Genomic DNA, 26110 nt, shown 5'->3' with positions numbered 1-26110 from the left:
AATCATTTTAATAGGAAGAAACGAGAAAGAGCAAGGTCAAAAGTAGATAAACATTAGTAGAAGAGAATGGCTAGGTAGAAGATTTGGGCAAAGTATGAGGGTATTGGATACTTTGGGGTACTAGAGAGGAGGAAATTTAAAGTTGAGTTAGAAGGGCACTAAAGATAAAATTTACCTAATTATAAACTTGAGCAAAGGACTGACTAGGATGACCAACAGTAATACAGTCTGGTGGAATATGCCAGCTGTGCAGGTGAATTCTAATTCTAATTATACCTTGATCTCACTGTGCTGCCTTGTGCAAGCTTTTGAACCTGTTTGTGTGTCTGTATTAAAGAGGAACAACAAAATGGGCACATCTCACCTAACAAATAAAGATCAAAGAAGTTGCTAGATATGAAAATATTTGGAAAAATTAAAAGAACTAAACTAATGTAAGATAATAATTTATATATATGCATATATCTCAATAATATTTCACATGCACAACATCCTAATATTTGAATGTAATCTACAGTAGGAAAAAACCAAACCTGTAATATTATCATTTCTGTTTTCCTTAAATCCTCTTAAATAATTATAAAATGTTGAACACATATAACACAGTAGTATTTGAATGCCTTTTGTCACAGGTTCTCTGATATGGAAGACTCTAATTTCATTTACCCCTTGGTTTATCCAAACACTTTTCTAGCAAGCATTTTTTCTTCCTATGACACTTGTACAGGTTGACTTGTATGTAGAATAAGAGTCCATTATGTACTGATTTTAAATATTGCAATTTGACTCTCCTGCCAAATTGTACTTGGAAAGCAGTTAGTCACTCAATCATGAAATTGAATTTAGAGAAGAGGCAATATCAGATTGGCTAATATGATGGAAAAGGAAAATGATAAATTTTTGAGAAGATGTGGAAAAATTGGGACACTAATAGATTGATACTGGAATTGTGAACTGATCTGACCATTCTGGAGAACAATTTGGAACTATGCCCAATGGACTATAAAACTGTGCATGTATGTGTGTGTGTGTATACATATACATATATACACACACACATATATATACATATATATGTGTGTGTATATATGTATGTATATATACATATATATGTATATATATACATACATACATATATATATATATATATACATATATATATATATATATACAGAGAGAGAGAGAGAGAGAGAGAGAGAGAGAGAGAGCGAGCGAGCACAGGGTGAGTTGAAGATGAAGGGATTATATCTAAAAGATATAAAATCAAATTAAGGGATGAGAGAGGAATATATTGAGAGAGGGAGAAAGGGAGAGATAGAATGAGGTAAATTATCTCACATAAAAGTGACAAGCAAAAGCAGTTCTGTTGGGAGGGAAGAGGGGGCAGGTGAGGGGGAATGAGTGAATCTTGCTCTCATCAGATTTGACCTGAGGAAGGAATACCATACACACTCAATTGGATATCTTACCCCACAGGAAAGAAGGAGGAGTGAGGTAAAAAAAGGGGGGATGATAGAAGGGAGGGCAGATGGGGGAGGAGGTAATCAAAAACAAACACTTTGGAAAGGGGACAGGGTCAAGGGAGAAAATTCAATAAAGGCCATAGGTTAGGAAGGAGCAAAATATAGTTAGTCTTTCACAACATGAGTGTTGTGGAAGGGTTTTACATAATGATACGCATGTGGCCTATGTTGAATTGCTTGCCTTCTTAGGTAGGGTGTGGGGGGAGGGAAGAGGGGAGAGAATTTGGAACTCAAAGTTTTAAAAACAGATGTTCAAAAACAAAAAAAAATTTGCATGCAGCTAGAAAATAAGATACACAGGCAATGGGGCATAGAAATTTATCTTGCCCTACAAGAAAGGAAGGGAAAAGGGGATGGGAGGGGAGTGGGGTGACAGAAGGGAGGGCGACTGGGGAACAGGGCAACCAGAATATATGCCATCTTGGAGTGGGGGGGAGGGTAGAAATGGGGAGAAAATTTGTAATTCAAACTCTTGTGAAAATCAATGCTGAAAACTAAATATATTAAATAAACTAAATTTAAAAAAAATGAAAAAAAACATGTGCATACCCTTTGATCCAGCAGTAGCACTATATCCCAAAGAGATCATAAAAAGGGAAAAGAACCCACAGGTACAAAAATATTTATAGCAGCTCTTCTTGTGGTGGCAAAGAATTGAAAGTTGAGGGGATTCCCATCAATTGGGGATTGGATAAACAAATTGTGGTACAGGAATGTAATGCAATACTATTATTCTACAAGAAATGATGAGCAGGCAGATTTCAGAAAAAAAAAAAAAACTTTATGTGAAAGAAAGACTTACATGAACTGATGCTGAGTGAAGTGAGCAGAACCAGGAGAACATTGTACACAGTAAGAGCAACATTGTGTGATGATCAATTATGATAGAGTTAGCTCTTCTCAGCAAGACAATCATCTAAGACAACTCCAAAAGACTGATGGAAAATGCTAACTACATCCAGAGAAAGAAGTACTGAGTCTGGAAGAAGATCTAAGATAGTTATTTTCACTTTTTTGTTGTTTTTCTTTCTTGTGACTTTCCTGTTTTCTTCTGATTCTTCTTTCATAACATGGTTAATATGGAAATATATTTAAATTATTGTATGTATATAACCTATATCAGATTATTTGCTGTCTTGGGGAGGGGGAAGGGAAAGGAGGGAAGGAGAAAAATTTAGAACTCAAAATATTATAAAAATGAAAGTTGAAAACTATCTTTACATGTAATTGGAAAAATACTATTATTGAGAAGAGGTAAGTGTTCATCTTTTTAGCATTTGGATATTTAAACTCAGAAAATATAGAATCTCGGTGTTGGGAGGAACTTCAAAATTCATTCTAGCCAAACTTATATCTGAACAAGAATCCTTTCTACAACATACCAGAGAAGTGGCCATCTAGCTTTTGCCATATTGTTAGGAGGATTTTCCTCATATCAAAGCCTAAATATGCCTTCCTGGAAATCCCAATCCTTGTTTTTATTTTATCCTTTGGAGCCAAACAATAAATGCAATCTCATTTTGAGAAATCTCCAGTTCACTTCCCCTGGCAGTCTTCTCCATAAGTTGGCCAACCACCTTGCTGCCAAGAACCTACCCTTTCTTCCACATCCTCTTCTTTAGTTCCAGAACCAGAAACTATGATGAAATCAAGTCAGCCATTGTTCCTGAATGGATTACATCTATCTATATCTTTATGGTCTCATTTACCATTAGGATCAAAATGCCTTTCCTGGGCCATGATTCACCTATATAGCTAAGATTCCTCTATTAGAATGTAAAGTCAAAATGGACACATTCCCTAGGTATAAAGAGAGAGTTTACAAGAAAATTTGAAGAACATGGAACATATCACTTATCAGATTCACGGGTAGGCAAATAATTTGTGAATAAGCCAGAGACAGAGAGCAGAGTGAGGTGTAAAATGGATAATTCTGATTACATTGAATTAAAAAGGTTTTATACAAATAAAACAAATGTAGACAAGATCAGAAGGAAAGCAGAAAATTGAGGGAAATTTTTCATAGACAGTTTCTCAGATATAGGTCTCATATCTCAAATATATAAAGAACTTTGTAAGATCTATAAGAATATTAGTTATTACCTAATTTATAAGTAGTTAAACATATGAACAGGCAGTTTTCCAATGAAGAAATCAAAATAAATTATAGTCATATGAAAAATGCTCAAAATCATTATTGCTTAGAAAATTCAAATAAAATAACCTCAAGATAACATTTTACACCTATCAGATTGGCTAAAATGATTGAAGGGGAAAGCAACAAATATTGGAGGGGATGTGGAAAAATTGGGACATTAATTCACTGTTGGTGGAACTGTAAATTGATCCAGTCATTTTGGAGAGCAATCTGGAATTATGCCCAAAGAGTTATTAAACTTCTTGTACCCTCTGACCTGGCAATAACCACTGCTAGGTCTATTTCCTAAAATGATTAGGGAAAAGGAAAAGAACCTATATGTTCTAAAATGTTTATAGCAGTCCTCTTTGTGGTAGCAAAGAACTGGAAATCATGAGGATGCCCATCAATTGGGGAATGGCTGAACAAGTTGTGACAAACAATAGTGATGGAATACTACTGTGCTATAATAAATCATGAGCTTAATTGATTAAAAAAAAACCAGGATCAACTTGCACAAAATGATGAGGATTGAGATGAGCAATAGTAGGGACTTGTAGTAAGAAGATCAAACACAGCTCATGTTATTTAAAAACTTAGACAAAAATCTCTACTTTCTTGCAACTCCAGCGGGTACCTCAAAGGTTAAATCCCAATTTATTCTTCACAATATTCTCACAAACTTTGTTTGTAACAACTTCCCACCTTTATATCATGCCTTACTTCCCCGTATGAGATTTTACTCCGTTATTTTAAAGTCTTCAGTATATGCATTTATGTTTTGTCATAAATGTTAAGGGTAAGACAATTATGGAATCTTAAGCATGGAAGAGACCTCATTCCAGCCTCTACAAAATACCTGGCAGATGTTTATTGAGCTTGTACTTAAGAACTTTCAGCAGAAAGGAAAGTCAGGATTTTTCAAGGCAACCTATTCCACTTTTGGATAGCATCAACTTCCTTACATTGAGCCAAAATCTGCCTCAATACAACTTCCACCTGGTGCTTCTAGGTCTGGCCTCTCTAAAAAAATTCCACTTCCATAACACAGCCTGACCAATATTTGAGGACAGTTTTCATTTTCCCCCTAAGTCTTCTATTTTCTTGGCTAAACAATACCCAGGTCCTTCAACTAATTCTAGTGTGATCTCAAGGGCCTTACCATCCTAATTATAATTCTCTAGATAGTCTCCATGTTATCAATGTCCTTTTTAGACTGGGGTGGGCTCCCAGAGATGATACACTACTCCTGATGTTTTCTGGTCAGGATAGAAGCTGATGGGATTATTAACCTATCTATTGTTCTATACACTAATGGAGCCTGTGAATAGCTTTACTTTTTTGGTTGTCATGTCAAATGGTTTATTTGTGTGGAGCATGTACTTTGCTATTATACCCATATCTTTTCTGTGCAACCTTTTGTTCAGCAATACCCCTCCCCATCCTAATCTTGTACAAAATTTTTTTAATTTGAAAGTAGGAATGACTTCTATTAAATTTCATCTTATCATGCTCATCCATGGAGGTCATTTTTGCACCTACCTTCCAAGTACAAGGGTTGTTATGAGGCTCAAACTCACACCCAGGGACTGTGAGTTAACCTTTTGCCATGTGTGCTGAAGTTTGAGCCCACTTTGTACCAGACTGTACTTGTGGGAAAGTGAATCATAGACCTCTGGGGGAAATGTCTTGATACCAGTTTGTCTTTCTTACACCTTTTGTAAATACCCTTTTCTGGAAGCTAACTAATCTGGCTGACTAATACATATCAATTGATAATCACCAGTGAAGGTTCATGAGCTATTACATTTTAAGGACACCCCCAAGCTAATTAGGTTTCATAGGGGAGGGCACTTTCAGTAGGATTTGGCAAAATAGCTCCAAAGTCTATGCTATATACTGCTAAAATGTAATTGATAGGGACATTATGACTGAATGGAGTTGGAGGTGAGGGATGATAGCATGGAGAGAGGGTCACCCACACCTGAGTCACTACTAGAGAAGGAGCAGAGTACCATCAAGATGATAGGTAAATTCAGGAGTGGAACAGCTTTTGCAGGGAAGAGGAGGAGTTTATTTTAGAAATACTGAAATTAAAATATCAGCAGAATATCTCTCTAAAGTTCTATAGAAAGAGGTAGGAAAATGCATGACTGGAGCTATAGAGGGAACTTGAGGACAAAGTTGCATATTTAAGAGTAACTGATATTACAGGTAATCTTTGAAACCATGGTATAGAAGAGATTGTCAAGAAATACAATACGAAGAGAGAAGAAGATGGGACCAGATCAAAAATCTTGGTGAGCACCCACATGTAAGTGGTAGAATAGAAGGGTGTGGATCTAGGCAAGGAAATAGAAAAAGGGATAGTTACAGAGATAGAAGAGAAGAACATGGGAGGGCAGTGTAACCAAAATTAAGAAAAGAAAATACATCAAGAAGCTATAGAAAGAAAATACTGGTCATTCACCATGGGCTCTTCATTTCTTTCTCTTGTCTGGACACTCTGCTAGTCTACTTTTCAGAATCATCATTCCTTTCCGACCCTGTAACTAGATATTGCAGTGGATAGAGTCCTGGGCCTTGACTCAGGAAGATCTGAATTCAAATTCTGATTCAGTCACTTACTACTATGTGGTAAGCCACTTAATCTGTTTGCCTCAGTTTCCTCAATTGTAAAATGGGCAAATAATTGTACCTACGTTGCAGGGTTATTGTGAGTATCAAATGAGATGTGGCACTCAGTACAGAGCTTCATGAATGGTAGGTGCTCAATAAACACTCATTCCTTTTCCTGCTTGGCAACTCTTTCACCATGAGAATCCATGGGGAAAAAACCAGCAAGAGTAGCAAACACCAAAGGAAAGTTCCATTCTCTGGACCCTGAAAATCATTTATTTAAAAAAAAATTTTCTCCTAAAGCTGGCAGCTAGCTTGTACCATAGATGGTGAGCTGAATTTTGAGTCAGGAAGATCTGAGTTCAAACGCTGACTCAAACACTTACTGCATGACCCAAGGGAAATCATTGACCTCAGTCAGCTTCAGTTTCCTCACAAGGTCGCTATTAGGATCAAATGAAATAATACGTGTAAACCCTTTCGCAAACCGTTAAACCTCTACATAAGTGCTAGCTAAGGTTCAGCTAAACGAAAGTACAAACCAGAGGCAAGGGCTCAAGGCCATGCTTATAATGCACTTTAGAGGTCAAGTAGTTCTCGTTCACCTCCGGCATAAACGGTCGTCTGTTGGATTCAGAAAAGCAGAGGCAGGCTGAACAGTAGAAGTCATGGGGAAAAAAGAGAAAAAAAGTACTCCAGTTGAGGATTACAACTGCAGGAATAAAAGGCATTAAAATTGCAATGAGAAAGCTAAAAACCCTGAAGCATTAAGAGGATAAATGTTCAGCTACCATGGAGATGAAACGAAGGGGAAGAAGGGAATTTGCAAATGCAGTATATTCTGAGCTTTGGACCATGGAAGAACACACATTAAAACACTTTGAATCTGGAACCTCTAGTAAACTGACAGTTGGCTAACTGAGAAACATGCTCCTTTTCTACAGAAACCTTTTTCCTAGGAAGCTAATTAGTGAGATGAGGTTTTCAGGGAATCTCAAGGTGGGAGGCAGTTAACAGTTCAACTAGTCCATCTAAAAGTCTTGATGAGGCTCAGTTCTCATGGCCAAATTCTCCTAGTTCTTCTCACTCCTCCTCAGTCCTGGTCTCTTTCCAACATGATATGTTGCATTGTTGGCCTAGAAGAATTTTTTTTAAGCCATCAATGATTTTTTACCTAGATTATTTAGTTAGACTATTAAATATAGCCAGGTGGTGCAGCAGATAAAGTATTAGGCCAGGAATCAGAAAGATCTGAGTTCAGATTTCATCTCAGACACTCCTTAGCTGTGACAAGTCACTTAACCTCTATCTGCCTCAGTTTCCTAAACTGTAAAATAGGGATAATAATAACTACCACCCAAGGTTGTTGAGAGGACCAAATGAGACAATAGTGGTAAAGCACTGAGTGCAGTGCCCAGCGCACAGTAGTCACTTAATAATCCTTTCTCCTTCCCTTCTCACCCCCATTAACTCTAGGTCAAAATATGAAATTCTCAGCCTGGCACTTTAATCCCTTCAAAATCTATTAGGCTCCTACCCCCTTTCAAGTCTTATTTCATATTATTCTCTTTCATTCATCCCATGTTCTAGTTATATTGGCCTTGTAACCATTCCCCATACAAGGCATTCCATCTTTCTCCTTCCTGACTTTGCAGAAGCATGCATCTTCTCTTACCTCAGGTGCCCCCTCTAAGAGGAGACCTTTCCCTGTCCTCCCTCCTCTCTCTCCCCAACTTATTAGTATTCTCTCCCTCTTGAAATTACTTTGCATATACTTCATATTTACGTATTTGCATAAATGTTATATCCTTTCCCATAGCATACATTTACCTTAATGGTGAAAATTATTTCATTATTATCTCTTTACTCATCGCACAAGCCTTATACTTATTAGGTACTTTTTAATCTTTGTAAAATGAATTGGTGTGTATTAGTTATATGATTTCAAATACCCAAACTGAAAACTGAAAAAAAAGTCAGTCAATGATTAAGATGTTTCCATAAAATTGGAAATATTTTAGCTGGGTCATATAGATTCAGGGCACACAGGATCATAGATTTAGAGCCCAAAGAGACCTCAGAAATTAGATAGTAAACCTCTTCATTTTAATAATAAATGATAACTAGTTTTTATACAGCACTTTAATCTTTGCAAAGCACTTTGCATGTGTTATCTAATTTGATCCTCACAACTGTGGGAGGTAGGTTCTAACATTGCCCCTATTATACGCATGAGGAAACTAAGGCAGATGGAGCTTCAGGGATTTGCCCAGGTTCACATAGAGAGAAAATGTCTGAGGCAGGATTGGACCTCCGGTTTTCTTGACTATTCAGTCCAGCACTCTCTCCACTGTACTGCCCAGCTACCATCTGAGGAAACTGTGGCCTAAAAAGACAAACTTTCCTAAGCTTTCATAGGTAGAAGATAGCAGAACTAGATTTGAACCCAGATCTTTCTTCTGAAACAAATTCAGAAATCTTCCTCAAAATCCTTCAGATTTCAGTTGTTTATTAAGACATTTGGCATTCTGCGGACAGACTTTTGCTTGCTAAAGTTAATACAATTCTTTCCCCACCTCCCTCTGTCAAAAAGCTCCAAACAAGCAGAGCCATGGTGAATAAAATAGTTCAGTCTTTCAGGGGAGAATGAACTCTTATAAAAGTTCTATTTTTTTTCTTGACTGTAGTCCTTTAAAATAGGAAGCTTCTTAAATGATTTGGATTTATGGTGCATTTTTAACATTTTATCCTGAGTCTGGATGATAAAGCAGAACAAACACTGTTTTCATAGACAGAAGACTTAGATTTAAGTCAGTCTGCTTTTTGTGTCAGATCTTAAGGAACTCACTTTTTCATCCAAAGCCTGGATCTTCATATGTTTAATATTCTGTCCTTTTTAGTTGTGTCTGACTCTTTGTGACCTCATTCGGGGTTTTCTTGGCAAAGATCCTGAAGTGGTTTGAAATTTCCTTATCCAGCTCATATTACAAATGAGGAAACTGAGGCAAACGGGGTTAAGTGACTTGCTAATGGTCAAACAGCCAGTAAGTGTCTGAGGCAAGATTTGAATTCAGGAAGAAGAGTCTTCCTGACTCCAGGCCCAGCATTCTATTCACTGTGCCTCATTGCTGCCCTTACATAAGATAGGGGTAAGAATCATTACCCTATCTCTGTATAGTCATGACAATAAATGAGATGGGCTGAATCTGAAATTAAATATGAAGTTTAATGGCATAAACAGAAAGACCTAAGCTCATATTTAAAACAACAAACAACAATAATAATAATGATAATCAACTACATCATTCTGGGCTAGGATAGCCCTGATCAGAACATGACTGAGCGCAAAAGATCCAGGGATATTATTGGACAATAACTGGCACATAAGTCAAGAGTATAAAATAATCTCTAATAAAGCTAATGGAAATTTGTTATCATTAAGTTGTTTCAGTCATGTCTGACTCTTTGTGACCTCTTTTTTTTTTTGTTTTTTTGGGCACAGATACTGCAGTGGTTTGCCATTTCCTTCTCCAGGTGAGGAAACTGAGGCACACAGGGTTAAGTGACTTGCCCAGGGTCACACAGCTAGTAAGTGTCTGAGGTCAGATTTGAATACAGGAACATGAGTCTTCCTGACTCTAAGCATGGAGCTCTACCCACTATGCCACTTGGCCACTGAAGGGAATTTAGGTTGCAATTTAGAGAGGCATCATGAATATCCCACTCTGTCTTTGTCCCCATTAAGCTATGTCTATCATGATCTATTTGGTTCTGGATAGTGAATTTTACTAAATAAAATTATATCAGATAAATTATATCAGTCAGTCAACAAGTATTTTTTAAGGACCTACTATGTGCCAGGCACTATGCTGAGCAGTGGGGATACAAAGAAAGGCAAAAATATTGTCTGTGCTCTCATAAGTTCACATTCTAATGGAGGAGACGATATACAACCAACCATATAGCTATACAATTTATATAGGAGGTAATCTTAGAGGAATGGCACAAACAGTGGGGGGGACAACAAAAGGCCTGCTGACTTTTTGAAGTGAGGGCTTAAGCTGAGTCTTGAAGGACGGAAGGCAGACATGAGGAGGAAACACATTCCAGGCCCAGGGAGCAGAGAGGAACCAGTGACAAGACATAGCCCTGAGAGATAAAATCTTGTGATCTTAGGTGCATGTCCAAGGAGCAGTAAGAAGGGCAGCCAGATACTGGGTCATAGAGTAAATAGAAAAGAGCAAAGTATAAGAAGATCGAAAAGAAAAGAAAGGGCCAGATTATAGAGGGTTTTTAGAAGCCAAACAGAGGATTTTATATTTGATCCTGGAAGTAATAGGGAGTTTCTGCCAGGGAAAGTAAGCAGCATTGTGGAGGGACTAGAGCTTACGGCCTCTAAAAACCAGATGAAAGGGCTGAAGATGTTTAGCCAGAAAAAAAAAAAGACAAGGTAGTGTTCATTTGACAACATGTCACACAGAAGACTAGATCTGTTGTTGCTGGATTTCAGAGGAGAGAACTAGGAATAATATTTGGATATTGTAGAGGTACATATACAGATGCAAGGAAAAAACCTCAGCAATTAGAGTAAGCTGGGGTTCATGGACCCCTTCTGAAGAATCTGTGGGTAGATATCATGCAGTCTAGATGCTAACATGGGAAAAAGTTTATTTTTTCATTAAGTTCTAATTGAAATTTAGTGTTTCCTTCAATAATTAAACAGCAGCAGCAACAACATTATTCTGATAAAGGGAAAATAGGCTTCAGCACACAGCTGAAGGGGTCCACCACGCAAAAACAATTAAGAATGCCTAAATTGCAGTAATCTGAAAAACTGAATTGTATCCCTTAAGAGGTGGTGGGTGCCCTCTTATTGAAGGCCTTTGAGCAAAAACTGGGAAACCTTTTGTTGGATATACTGTAGATAAGAGCCTTGTTCAGGAATGGATGGGATTCGATGGACTCTTAGGTCCCTTCTGACTCTGAGATTCGGTAACATATGTAAAGTATTATATAAATGTAGAATAGTAATAATTATAATGAGAATTATGATGAAATGTGGACCAGAAAACTGGTTCTATTGTATGACTTGTAGAGCTGAGTCTTACAAAGCTATTTCAGTGTCATCAGACTTTTTAAATATAATTTAATATTTTATGTAATTATAGTATGCTATCAGAAAAAATGCCATGTTTGTTTTCTTTAATCATGTAGTGACTTCAGCTATGATACAGTTTAATAATTATTTAATATATAATGAGAAATTGCATTGTGCTTGATATAACAGTGACAGTGCTTTCGATATTATCCTCTTTCAATTTTCTTGAGGATTCCAGGAATTAATTTTAATCTCTAGGATCCAAACTTTGGTCTGATAGTCACTGAAAAGAACTGTAAAGACCTTTGTTGGCAAAAACTTTCTAGATCAGGTGAAAGCAAATATTTGTCTTGAGTGCTTTTAGCTTTCTAAATTCATTGCTTTTGAAGGATGCTACTGACTCCAAAGCTTTAGCGCTGGAAACATGAATAAAAATTTTAAACACAAGCCCATTTCTCTCAAAGTGATGGCAAAACAAAAGATAATAATAACACTCTATGATGAATAATGATGTATATGATGAATAATAAGTACCATAACCTTCTACTTTATTAAGGTGTGTCTGGTGTTATCAGAATATATAGTAAGTAAAATAGACATTACTTATCCAAGATTTAAAAAACAAACAAACAACACAATTAACTCACATTTATGAAAGTCACAATGATTACATAGGTCACAATGATCATAGGGATCACAGATGTAGAGCCGGAGTGGACTTTAAAAGATAAGTCCCACCCTCTCATTTCATAGATAAGAGAGTTGAGGCACAGAAAAAGGTTGAGTGAGTTGGCCAAGGTTACATATATACATATACATGTATATATATAATATATATATACATACATATGTGCATCTGTGTATGCATATATGTGTATATTTATACATACTTTATACAGATATACACTATATATACAGAAATAAATATCCATTTTTTTTTGTCTTTCTTGGCATGCTCAGTGCTCAGCAAAGTTCCAGGTACACAGAATGTACTTAAATGCCTATTGATGATTGAGACCACAGGGGCATCAATACTGTAAATTCCATACACTTTGATTCCAAAGCCCCAGATTTGGATCTTCGAATTTCCGAAGAACAAATATTTATTATGTTTTAATGTTACTTTGCCTGTTTTATGATATATATATATATATATATATACACATATTTGTATGTATATGTGGATATAGGTAAAGAAACAGAAATCAATGAGTATAAATGCATACTTTAGTCAAATCTTGTCTAAGTCTATCTAGTTATAGGCCCTTCAAACTTCCTGTTTTATCATAAATTTCATATCAAACTGCTAAATATAAATGGTATTTATGTTCAATCAAGCAGTAAAAGAAATACATCAATAAATATGAAAATATTTTCAAATATTAACAAAACTAGAGGAAGAGGTGCAGAGTGGGTGATGATCTGCTTAAGGTGGAAGAGAGAGCCATCCAGGCAGAGTAGATACCTGACCTCTCAGACTTTGAAGTTTCCAGGCAACAGGCTATGTGCTTTTTCCTCATCCATTTTACACAAAAGTCTGGCCTGGAATTGCAAAGCTCTGTTTAATGCTGAACCTTGCAGGATCACTGCTTTCCAAATGTATAGGTCATGTTCCTATTTATATAGTACAATATGATTTAACTACTTTTTAAGGAACCTTCCAACCCTGGCCTCCAGCTACCTAATTTAAGGCCCCAGAAAAATACGATGAGAAAGTAGAAATGGTGACCAGGAATGCATAAGATTATAGCCAGAAGCAGGAAAATTGTTGGCAGTTCAAACCGTGACCTGTTCCTGCACCCACTCCTTACTCTTCTAGAAAACCAATCCAAAGAATCCTGCTTCCTCAGCCACTAATGATAGTTTCTATGACAATGTGGAAGAAGTGCCTGGGGGCATCCCTAAGAATTCAGGGTTGTGGGGATAGATCCCCACCCCCATCCCCTTCTACCAGCTTCCTCTGAAAGCCAGGTATGACTTATCTCCTGAAATACTGAGCATAGAGACACTAGTACATATCAATTATGGGCCTGGTTTATGCAAAATCAACTGGAAATTTTTATTAGGTGAAAATGCTCATGAACCTCACAGTGTGGAAATATATACACAAAAGCGGGGCTGTGACCAATTTCGCCTTCTGTGAATCAGACTTTAGAGAAATAAAATTTAAGTATGTTCTACTGTGTTTGAAAAAAAGGAGAATATTTAATTAAAATTCCTGATATGACCATCAGCTGTCTAATTTCAGTATTTTACTGTTAATAAAAATTAAATGTAAATTCTCTGTAAGGATGAAAACACCTCACGTGATATATAAGATCTAAAATGATACTATTAATAAATGCCAAATAATCTTGTACCTGATAAACTATTAACAAATACTTCCTGAATAATTAAAAAAAATTACCCCAGTGAAATTATGTATTACTTACGAATCCACATGGTTTTCAAACGAAAGGAGGATCGGGTATGGTGATGTCTTAAATGCACACTCAGCAATGGCTTCTATCACCTCCTAAAAAGTGAAAACATGTATATTCAACATTCCCACACTTTTAAGATGTGCATTTAATCTTCAGTGTTGCACATAATAAAACCAATCCTCTTCTGGATAGGCTCGAAGAAAGGAAATGCTCATATCGCTACAGAGTAAGAGGGCAAACTGTATCTTTATCTGAGACTCAAGTCCTTTAACCTTTTTGAGAGGAACATCTACTTTTCATTTGAGATCAATAGGGGAGGAGAGAGGACCTTGATACGAAGCCTCTGATCTCGGAAGGGACTTGTACAGTAGTGAGTGGCAAGCCCCTCCTTTCTAGGACACCCGACGAATTCCCAGCATACCTTACACAGGGAAGAACTGTGGTAGAATTTAGACAAGAAATCTGCGATGTAAAGCTGTGAGATTTCCTAGAAGGTTCTGATCTTCCAGTCAGGAAGTCCTCTTCCAAAGAATACCAGAAACCAGAGCTCTGGTCATTGAGCTAGAGTGGGTCATTAAGGTTAACCTATGTATGCTGAGGGGTACTCAGAGAGAGAAGGAGTAAATGTGGGAGAACTGCTTTGATTGTTCTGCCCTTTCATGCTTCTTTTAAAAGTTGTTTCCTCAACTCCCACTTTCCTACCTGCCACCACCCAGGAACAATATGGGGCTAGTCTTTGATATTATAGCAATGGTCCAGTGCTTCTTGGGTAGGAAAACAACAGCTGGCTCCCGAGCCCCAAATGTTACTAAAGTCCTTTAATCAGTGATTTTTTTAGACTATTTACAGGAACCTGTGTAATTTCACAGATTGATCTATATGTACAGCTAGCTCAACTTATTTTTAAAAATTAGCCATTAATTTAAAAAATACCACTTTGTATTTTTTCAGTTATTTGAATGCTCTTTTCATGGATTTGTCCATCATATAGTAGAAATACCTATGTGGGTGTGTCTAGACATATCTATGTTCTCTAGGTCTTACAGCCAGATTCAATAGACAGCTGTTGACATAGTAGAATATGAAGAGGCCTGTTATAAAATATCAGAATTAGCACTTATCATTCTATTCTTGTCCTTTCATTCCTATGATTTTGCAATGCTCTTCAGGATTGAACACTTTAATATAGGTAGAAATATTTTATGATTCAAAAACTATACAAATGTAAGATTTTTATTATTAGTGTTTTCATGAGTGATCTATTAATAAAAACAGCTAACATGTATGTAACACTTAAATATTTGAAGTGTTTTACCTATATCATCTCATTTGATCCTCAGAACAATCCTGTGTGCTAGGTGTTACTATTATCCCAATTTTACGTAAGAGGAAACTGAGGCTGGAAGGGGGAGGGAGTAAGTGACTTGCCCAGTGCATAAGTCAGAATTTGAAATCAGGTCTTTCTGGCTTCAAATCCAACATTATCCACTATGTCACCTAGCACCCATTAAAACGCAAATACACCTGTAAAGTTTGTAGTTTATTGGTAAGCACATTAGTTATAGGAAATCTTAGTTCACAGCCAATGTTGAACGAGGCATGCTGGAGGAATGGGCAGGAAAGGGAAACGTACCAGGAGAGAGGAAGGGCTATCTTCAGTAACTTCACAACTCTGTCTAGAGCTGAGCCTTGGTCACAGATAAAGATAAAGCTTCAGATAACTTCCATTTTAGTTGCAATAATCTCAAAGCTCATGACTTTTTTTTTACTGGAAGCTTTTTTCCTCCCATCTCTTTTTTATTTCCTTTATAATCTCCACCAAAATTATATTCACAGCCAAAAATGACATCTCACTCCAGAAGTGTTTTACAAGTGTTTGACAAATCCATCCTTAAATATGCAACTATAACTTTCCCTGCCTAAAGCTATGACTTTCATTAATATTCTCCATAATTAGAACAATCATGTACTATTTAAAAAGCAGTTATATTTTCTAAATTTATTTTCTATAAACTAAAATTACTGGCACAGGCACATTAGCAGCTTTCTGCATATTATGGGGGAATTATTTCAGGCCAAAATGATTGTGCTAGAGACTTCTGTAGCTGGAATTAATAATCTTTAAAACATATGGAGCAGTTTCTAAAAATCTCACTGGGGGAAAAACTGCCCTTTAAATTCTTCATCCTTGACTGACTATAGCAGAGCACATTTGAATATCCATTTCGTACATTTGTGCTCATATTAGTATGAAATAATATTTGGAATTATTAGTATTTCTCTTGAGGAAAGAAGTCTTATTTTCAGATATGCTCAATTTAACCACCCGATTAAATTTGATACATTTTCAGGATGCTTAAAAATACATTTCATCTAGTTTTCCATCTTGAGCAATTTCTACCTATAGGAAAGCACATGGACCACATGGGACAGGATAGAAAGTTCTATGGAGAAATAGGCCAGAGAAGATTTAAATAGAAAGAAAAAATAGCTAGAAATGGACACTGAAGGCTAGAAATATTCCAGAATAATCAAATGAAGACTTTTGGCCGGCAGTCTATCATACTAGCTTTGTTTGCTCTCTGCTGCTATAGAACTAGGTTTCTTCCTTCCATAGTGGGGGAGGGGGGAGAATAACCCTTATGGGCTCCCTTCAGAAGGTGCAAAACACTGCTACAAGGTTTTTCAGATCCTAACACTTTTCATGCCCCAACACGTTGTGGTACATTCCGGATATCTAGTACACAGAAATGGAGGAAGATTATAAGAGTATTTCCTTTATAGACTGAGACAGACTCATCAGCAGTGTGTTTGTTCCATTAATCCCACTGCACTGGCTTTGTACCCTCCCAAGTGTCTAGCTGAACATATCTTCTTTGTATCTCTCTTCACCCATTTTCCTTTGGCCACACTGCAAATGGATTTTTGTGGAGGTTAGAAGTGACTGTTATCTTTGTTTGTTGTTGGTCAGTCATGTCCAACTCTTCGTGACTCCATTTTGGGATTCCTTGGCAGAGATGCTGGAGTGGTTTGCCATTTCCTTCTCCAGTTCATTTGACAAATGAGGAAACTGAGGCAAACAGCATTAAGTGACAGCTAGTGTTTGAGGCCAGATTTGAACTTGGGTCTTCCTGACTCTGAGCCCAGCTCTCTTTCCACTGTGCCACCTAGCTATTATATAATGCTTCCCAATCCCCCTACCTGGTTCTGCCCATGATATACACAAGTCCCACATCTTTTCAAAACTGTGGTTTGACATGAACTCTAATGCATGACTAGGGGTGGGGAGGAGCCCTGAATAAATTGTTTGGATAGAGATTTCCTGAATGAATTATAGCTCATGACTTTAATTCCTGTCCTCCACCTCAGGATTTGTTTGAGAACAGAGGGAATCAAACTTTTCCTTAGCATATGGTAGCTTGCTCTGTAACCTAGTCACCAAGTATGGACTGGAAACGTAATTGAGAAGTGGCACTTCTGGAGATGAACAATAGATGTTAAATCCGGGTGTGACTCAGCTATGATTGAAGAACCACTCCTACGATTGAGTGGAGGAGAATAATCACTCCGACATGATGGGATGGCAATAGTACAGAACCAAATGCTGCATAGAAAAAAATACTAAACATGTCTTTGAAGGGACGCAAAGAATTCTGAGATCATGAATTTTAAAATTCCATTTAAATAACTTTCACATCATAACTGAAATTTAGGTTATAGGAAGTGTAGCCTAGGAAGGATGTTTCCAAGGTCACGTCTGGAAAAATGGGAACAAAGGACAAGTCCCTTGATTTCCCAGTTCAGCAGTCTGTCCATTATTATCTCCTTATGTCTTCAGTATCTTCATCTACTCAAATTACTCAACAGAATTGTGGGCAACAATAGCTCCAAGGCTACACAAACGTATTTTTTCATTGGCATTTCCTGGAAAGCTCCATTAGTTCCAATAGGGCTTTGGAAGAATTCACTGAATGAATGGGTTATGAAAGCAAAGAGGGAAAAAGAAGGGAATGAAACAAATAACTACCGATTTTCTTTAAAAGACTATGCAAAGAATAAAGTGTTCCTCTATTCTAGTGAAAGACAGGCACATTTGAAATCTTTGATCAGAAGATCACTATGCTGTGATGTAGTCTTGTCAGACTCTCGCAGAAGGATGGAAGGGGTGGTAGTGGTGGTGAATCATAAAAATAGTCAAAATGATTGATGAGTCTATTAAAGGCTACCAACGATTACCAAAGAAAATTTTATTTTATTTTATTTATCAACTTCCATGTGCATCCTTACCTAGCTCACTCATACCTGGTATATTCTAAGGTGCTTGGGATCTGCCAATTCTAGGTTGCTCCTTCCGTAAGAGGCAGCAGGTCCCTTTATCCTCCTATATATATAGTATATAACAGTGTAAGCCCTTGTTGATCAGTTGTTCAGTGGTGCCCAACTCTTTGTGACCCTGTGGACCGCAGCGTGCCAATACAGTCCATGTGGTTTTCTTGGCAAAGAGACTGGAGTAGTTTGCTGTTTCCTTCTCCTGCTCATTTAACAGTTGAGGAAACTGAAGCAAAAGGGTTAAGTGACTTGCCCAGGGTCACGCAGCTGTTAAGTATCTGAGGCCACATTTGAATTTGGGTCTTCCTGATTCCAAGCCCAGAGCTCTATCCACTGAGCCACCTAACTGCCTCCAAGCCGAAGAGAGGTTAAGTGACTTTGCCCAGAGTCACACAACTAATAACTGTTTGAGGCTAGATTTGAACTACAGTCCTTTTGACCCAAGGCCTAGTGCTCTATACACTGAAGCATCTAATTAACTTATGAACCCCTGATCTGCTTCTAAACTGAATCCCAGAGGTGTTGTAGCACATACAGGAGGAATATAAAAGAAATTCCCTAGTGACTTTTGTCTGATTAACATATTTCTTCACTTTCTTCTATATTCCAACATCGATAAATTATATTTGGATAAGAACCCATATGGAAACATTGTATATATTATGATCATCGTTAATTATAATACTCAGTAAATGTTTTCTTAGTAATCATTTTTGTGTGGTAGCTTTTCACACAATTTTGAAGAATCAGATTCCTTAGACTTAGCAGTATTATATTTCTTTTTACTTTAATACTTCTAAGTAATTTTCAGGGGGAAAAAAGCACAAAAAATGAACCTACAAAATACCTAATTATGTAAGTGTGGATTACCTGCATTAGAGTTTTCTTTAGCCACTACAAACTATGTCTAAGCTGGCTATCCTCCCTAGCCAAGGTTTTCTCCATTCCTGGTGTTATTTTGGGGGTCATCTTTCTATCTATTTCCCAGACAGCAGTCAAACCTAAAGCTAAATTACATGTGTATTTATGAACATACATACAAGCATGTACGCATATACGTACATAGGGGATAGAGAGTGGGTCCGTGATTTCATATGCACATAGAATTCCCCTTTGATGAAACTCCCTTTACCACTGCAGTCAACTTACATTCTTAAGAGAGTTGTCCAGGGTATTGAGAGATTAAGTGACTTACCCAGGGTCACACAGACAGTATATATCAGAAGCAAGATTTGAACCTAGGTCTTGCTGGCTCCAAGGCCAGTTCTCTCTATCCACTAGGCTACACTGTTTGTCTCTCTCACACACAGACACACATATATGCAATATTCCATTACATTCATACATACTCAAATACATAACAGGGCATGCCTTGGACAGAGTTGTTCTACCTGCTTCCACCTAACCATCTGTGTTAATTTAGTGCTTGATGTTTCAGGAATGACAAACTCCACAGCTGCTTCTGGAAGTGCTAAGGACTTGGATACTTTGGGGTTGATGAAGAAATCCCCTCATTGGCTAATAATCAGGAGGAGATAATGACTCAGTGGACTTTAGAAACCTCATATTTTCCTTCCACCCTCCAAGGGACATTAAATAATACTGGAATTTCCTGTGAGGGGTGTGAATGGGCTAGTCCTCCACCAACACCCTGGCAGGATATCTACTGTTTCCACATGGCAGCTAGAATAGGAGGGCTCCGTTAGATGAGCTTGATGCTGGGCTTCTGGCTTCCTTTTCTACTTTGTGGTTCTTGGCCTGATTGTAGGTGTCAAGATGGACATGATCAGGCTTGCTGGTGACCATGTGAGTTACAGAAAGCATCTATATCAAAGGATATAGAACAGAGCCAAGTTGGAGAGGAAAATGTATATTCCACACTCCTGGCAACTGCTTAATTATTTGACATTTTAAGTATAATTTTCTAATAGTATAATAGTAATTACTTTTGCTTGTTTAGCTTATTTAATTTTTTGTCAATGTTCTTTTATGAAAGCCTTTCATGTTTAGTACTTTTTAGTGGGCAAGAAATAAATACCTATCTCCTATATGATCTACACTGTGAAATGCATACCCTTAGGGACACCTTAGACATAAGACAAAATGAAAATTTTATGTAATTTTGTCCAGGGTGCTGGGATAGAAGAATAAAAATAGTTTGACCTTTTCTCTAGGCAGTTAATTCTCATCGGACTGAACCTGGTCCACTGTGTCCCTGGGTCCAGAGCTAAGAGGGTTCCCTTAAAAAAATGGAAATGGTATAGTGCCCCAGCCCCTTGGACCTGGCAGAGGTTCTGATTATTAGCTAGAGCTCAAGAAGGATCAGCCATTTTTGTGGTCACTTTCTGTTTCATGGTGCCCATCTCAGCCATTCTGAATTCAGGGATCTGAACCTGATTTCCTTTTGATCAATCAAAGGTAATAGAGGCTAACACTCAACCTTTTAGAATGGCACTCACCTGTCTCACAGGACTGACTGACACGTGTTTACCTGTTTTGGATCTGCCCTTTTCACAAAGGAAAAAGAATAATACTAGCTTTTCCAGAATAATCAGGAAAATTTTCTTGTCTGTGAAGGATCACTTCAGAGACCATGCCATGAACCTTCTGGCCAAAGGCATCATCACAGAGCCTAACAACCTTTATGCATCAGCTAGAGTGGTGGTTCCAAAGAAAAATGGAAAGATTCATGTATGTGTAGATTATTGGACCCTGAACGAAAGTACCAAAGTGAATCATGATATGCACTACACTAGAGTTCAAGATGCCCTGGACTGAGAGGGTGACAGTGGTTCTCCATATTGGAATTCTGCATTGGCTTCTATCAGATATCCTATGAGAGATGAAGATAAGAAGGCTAGATCTTCCCAGCAGGATTTTTGCCAGTGTTAGTACATGCTCAAAGACATCATTGTGGAATACTATTTACAATTCAAAAACAAAGGTAAAAAGTAGTTGGAGACATGACCTATTTTAAGTGTTGGTGAACTTTGACAACATTGCTATCTTTGGAAAAATTCTGAAAGAATATTAGGAGAGTCTGATGAAAATAAGGGATGAGCTAAGCAGGGGTTTATGAGACACCATCTCAAAATTTCCAATGCATAAAATAAAATGTGCAGGATTACTGTTGACTGTAGAACACTCATTTGAATCATACAGTCCCAGCCCCTCTCTGCCTGTCCATTTCAGCCTCTTGATAGAAAGGCACTTACACGGTTAAGTCACTGCCCTGTTCCACATTCCTCAGTCCTTATTAGATAATTTAGAAAATACTATCTCTTTATTGCTCCTTTAGATAAGAGGGCACTCTGCCATTGGTATCATCCTGGTTCTTTGTCTCATATGATATATAAGATTGGACCCACAGTCAAAGCATGGAAATCCTCACTGTGTGCTACACACTGCAGGCATGGAGGTCACAACTGAGACTATACTAGCTAACAGCTATTTTCCTCCTCACTTTGTGAGTTTGCTATACTACATTACAAAAGAACAAAAGGTTAGTAAAAATAAAGATTCTATTTTTCCTATTTAAGTTCATGGACCCTTGAAATCTATCCATGGACCCCCAAGGGGTCTGTGGACCCCAGATTAAGAACTCTAGAGATTGAGGTAAACGCGCTTAAGTTTTCAATTGACAAATGCCATGTTTGCAGAGCCTCTGTTAAATATGTTAATAAAATAGCATCAAAAGAGCTATGAGTACCATTCCAGAGGAAATATAAGTGTTGTTGACTTGGCTATGTCAGAAGGACCTTGGAGATACAAGGGCTTTTCTAGAATTTTGTGATTAATGCAATTGTTTCCAAGGACTATGATGCTATTATCAAATTACTGAATTACTATTCAGGTACAGAGGTGCAGAAACAGAATGGAAAGATATACAAAGTTGTCTTAAAACCCTCAAAGCACTTTGGAGACTGATAGATGGATTGACATGAATAAGCTTAATAAGATTTGGTCAACTGGGGGAAGCTAGGTGGCGCAGTGAGTAGAGCACAGGCCCTGAAGTCAGAAGGACCTGAATTCAAATCTAGCTTCAGACACTTGACACACTCAGCTGTGTTATCTTGGTCAAGTCACTTAAAACCAATTGCCCTGCCTTCCCCCCTCAAAAAAAAACCCAAAACAAAAATATTTGGTCAACTGCTTCATACACATGCCAGTATTGGCCTATGTAAATCCAATCAAAACTTTTTGTTTTGCATAGAGATGCTAGCTTAGAGGTCTTAGGAGCTGCCTTGTGCTGAAAGCAGGATGGTCACCAAACCAGCTGCATTTGACAGCAAAGACCTCAGTGACAGCAAGAGTCATTACTCCCATTTACAACCAGGAGTTCTTGATTTTGAAGTGGGCTATAGCTGAGGAGTTCGAAGACCTTATATGTCCAGGAAATTTACAATAGCAGACTGACAACAATCCACTGACATATTCTGACCAGTGCCAAATTAGATGATACTTACCAGGCATATTTATCATCACTAGCCAATTACAAATTCAGCAAATACCATTACCTGGGTTGGGGGGGGGTGGAGAAGAGAGTGGAAAATGCAGATGGCCCATCCTGAAAGCCACAAATCACCAAAGCTACAGTTAGACCTAAGAAAATAGTGAGTCAATGCCATTTGTGACACCCAAAGAGCTGGATTGCAAGCAAATTTTAGGACAACTGAAAGTGTGAACTTCCATCAGATAACATGTCAGTAGAATATATGAACCAATACTTTTTGCTCAGAAACTGAGAAGTGAGAGCTGAAGTAAGACTGAAAGAACAAATACAAGCCAAGAAAGCAGTGATGCCTAAAGACTCAACTCTCAGTCCCTTGAAATAGTGGCATACCTAGTTTGTCATGTAATTTTTAACACTTCCTTCTTCCCTTCATCAACATTATTTTCAGTAATAATCATGATATGAAACAAATAATAATGACCAGAAAAGAAACAAATTAAGAATTTTCTTTTTTTGAACTTAAGACATAAAATCATGCCAGTAAGTAAAATAAGTAATATGTATCACAGTTCGATAATACATACATACATGCGTACACACATACGTGTGTACGCATGTATGTATGTACATATACACGTTTATATACACACTACAGTACAAAGAGGGAAGGAAGTGATGGATTAATATTTTTAACTATGTTAATGTAATTTCCCAGGGCTGTTTCTTCCAACAAAAACATTCCTCTAAAGCTGTGGGTCATTGCCCATTACCAGGTTGTAAGAATTCCAGAGGCCAGATTTTGGGGATCTAGATTTTGGGGAGTTTCCACTGTCTCCCTCCTACCAGTTTTGAGAGATTCTGGTTCTTTCAGCTGAAATCTAGCTGTAGCCCCTGGGGCAGAGGTACATTGTGTTTAGCATTCTTCCTCCACACCCTGCTGAGTCCATGGGCTGTACCTGCCCCAATCTTGGCAGTCCATTCCTGCTGCTTTCCTTTAACAATTGTTGGGAAGGCAATTTCTTGTCTATGGACTCTCTTTTCTCATTAGAGTTGCTCTCCTCAATTTACCTCATTAGTACTTACACCCCAGATAGACTGACACCTTTGGGTTGCCCTTGGCGAGCCTTTGCCTTGAGGATACCCTGATGTACACACAATGGTAGAAATTGGACCAGAAATTGAATACTATAACAGATTGTCACTGAACACGCAGATGGTATCAGGAAGCAGATGGAGCTACCCAATTCATATTGCTCCATGGCCCTGAAAGCTTTACAGGATGACTTTGGACATATGGGTCAAGAAAGGACCTTAGGGTTAATAAGAAACAGACTCTGATGATTCAAGATGGATGCAGATGTAACCAAGAAGTGTCAGATGTTCTATACATGCGCAAAGAAAAGTATGATGAAATTTTGCTACATATTTGACCAATAGAAATAACTACACACTTAGCATATTCTTTCTAAAAATGATAGGAAGAACATAAGCTATGGCTTATCAGTAGTAACTGACTATTTCATAAGACATATCCAACCAAAAACCTGAAAGTTCCTGTGGTTACTAAAGTGTTGAGTGATATTTCTCAGTGTATGACTTTCTACAAGTCTCTTTTCAGACCAAGACAAATTTGAAAACACAAAACTCAAGGAGATAGTAGCTTTGGCCGGCATCAAGACATCTACAATTATATCTTATCACCCTCGAGGGAACCCACAACAGTATATTTCAATTGAATATGTCAGGATTCTGAGACCAGAACAAAACCTGCAGTGTAAACAACATGTAGCTTTCCTAGTACATGCATGCAACTCTACTAGGATTAATTCCAGTGTCAATGATGTTTGGGCATGGGATATACCTATTTATTTTTAAATTTATTTTTTATTTTTTTATTTACTTTGGTGACTGCAAGGATAGAAAGACTGCCTACACAATATGATAGTCCATCCCTTACCTAAGAGAGAAGATAAAATAAGTTTACTTTCTAGCTACAACTTCAGCTCAGAAGAGTGATGAAAGAAATAAAGGATATTAAATTCATTGTCAAGATCTTCAACAATGTGATTGAGTTTTGCTTGAGAAATCTTGGTATTCACGAGACACACAAGAGACACGAGACACACAAGATCAATTGAAAGCTTTTTGATACTTAGCTGTAAAGACACCAGCAGCCTGCCTGTTTAGAGGAATGCCCTTGGGATTGGAATATGCCCTGAAAAGACAATTCAGGATGACCACTTATTGTCAATAGGTGGGGAGTTGGTTAGATTCCCTGATGAGTAGGTAGAGATGGCTAAGTACTGATTTTGAAAAGTAGTTTGAGAAGTACTTTTTTGCTAGGGTTAAAAGACTTGCTCATACTGATTATTCTTAATTCCCCTTGTTGAATAAGAATTCCTTTGCCTCATATTATTACTTTTGTTATATGGCTGACCAGCCAGCTGGTAATTACTCACTAGGGAGATTTGTCACTCAGCAAAAGGTACTCCATTTTTTTTTCTGTCTACAAAGGTGTTAAAAGCATTAGACTGAGCCTCATGATATCACATAGAATTGTGAGACATCAAGTCACAAGGGATAGTAGATGTAATATAGTGTAATCCTATATACATGTATGTAAATGTGCAGAGGGCTAAGGACTGAAAGTATGGTAGATCCCAGAGATCACAAGGAACCAACACAGGTTCATCAAAGGCAAATCAGATGTTTCTGATTTGTTTCTGTTTTTGGGACAGAATTACTAGATAGGTAGACCAAAAGAATGGTACAGTCATAATATATGGCATACAAACATACATACATACAATATGATTAGATGAGATAATATATTCACAGCTCCGTGAAACTTAAAGCAATACGTGAATGCTAATAAGCAATTTATATATCTAATTTCAGCAAGGCATTGTAAAAAGTGGCTCAGAATATCACTGTGGATAAGACGTAGAATTGTGGACTATAATATATTTAAGTTAGGCAGATTTAAAAGATTGAACTCAAAGAAAGACAATTTATGTAACAACATCATCCTGAAGGAAGTTCTCTAGTGGAATACTTCAGGGATTTGTTTTAGTCCTATGCTTATTAAATCTTTGGATTGTGTGATAGGTGGCTAACATATGGGCTAACATAATCAAGTTACAAAAAATATCCTGGCAAGCTAGAATGATAGGCCTAATCTAACAGTATGAAATTTGGTAATTATAAATCTAAAGCCCTCGTTGGGCTAAAAATATTAATTTTTTACTAATACAGGATAGATAAAATCTAGCTAGAAAACTTGGGAGTGTAGGGGACTATAAACTTAAAATGAGTCAACAGAGTGTAATGACAACCAAAAAAAGCAAATTTCATTTTAGGCTGCTTTAATGGCTGCATAGTGCCTAGAGAGTGAGGGTTCCTTTGTGGTTTGCCCTAATCAGACAATATCTGTAGTACCGTGTTTAGCTCACTATGTTGCATTACAGTAAGAATGCTCACAAAATACAGATCATCTAGGGAATAGTAATCAAGATGATGAGGGGATTC

At 37.4% G+C, this 26110-nt stretch overlaps 1 protein-coding gene across 1 annotated transcript in view; it reads right to left on the bottom strand.

Annotated features, from left to right (window-relative positions):
• The window catches only part of PLCB1 (phospholipase C beta 1), a 908098-nt gene that overhangs the window by 196109 nt on the left and 685879 nt on the right, over window positions 1–26110 (bottom strand). The window contains exon 12 of the mRNA XM_036749135.1: window positions 13810–13892. Coding sequence (XP_036605030.1) covers window positions 13810–13892 — 83 coding nt within the window. The remainder of the gene's footprint in view (window positions 1–13809; window positions 13893–26110) is intronic.

Source organism: Trichosurus vulpecula, chromosome 3 (genome assembly GCF_011100635.1).
Source record: "Trichosurus vulpecula isolate mTriVul1 chromosome 3, mTriVul1.pri, whole genome shotgun sequence".
Classification (NCBI taxonomy): domain Eukaryota; kingdom Metazoa; phylum Chordata; class Mammalia; order Diprotodontia; family Phalangeridae; genus Trichosurus; species Trichosurus vulpecula.
Note: the sequence above shows the minus strand (reverse complement) of the source record. Positions and strands in the feature narration are given on the sequence as shown.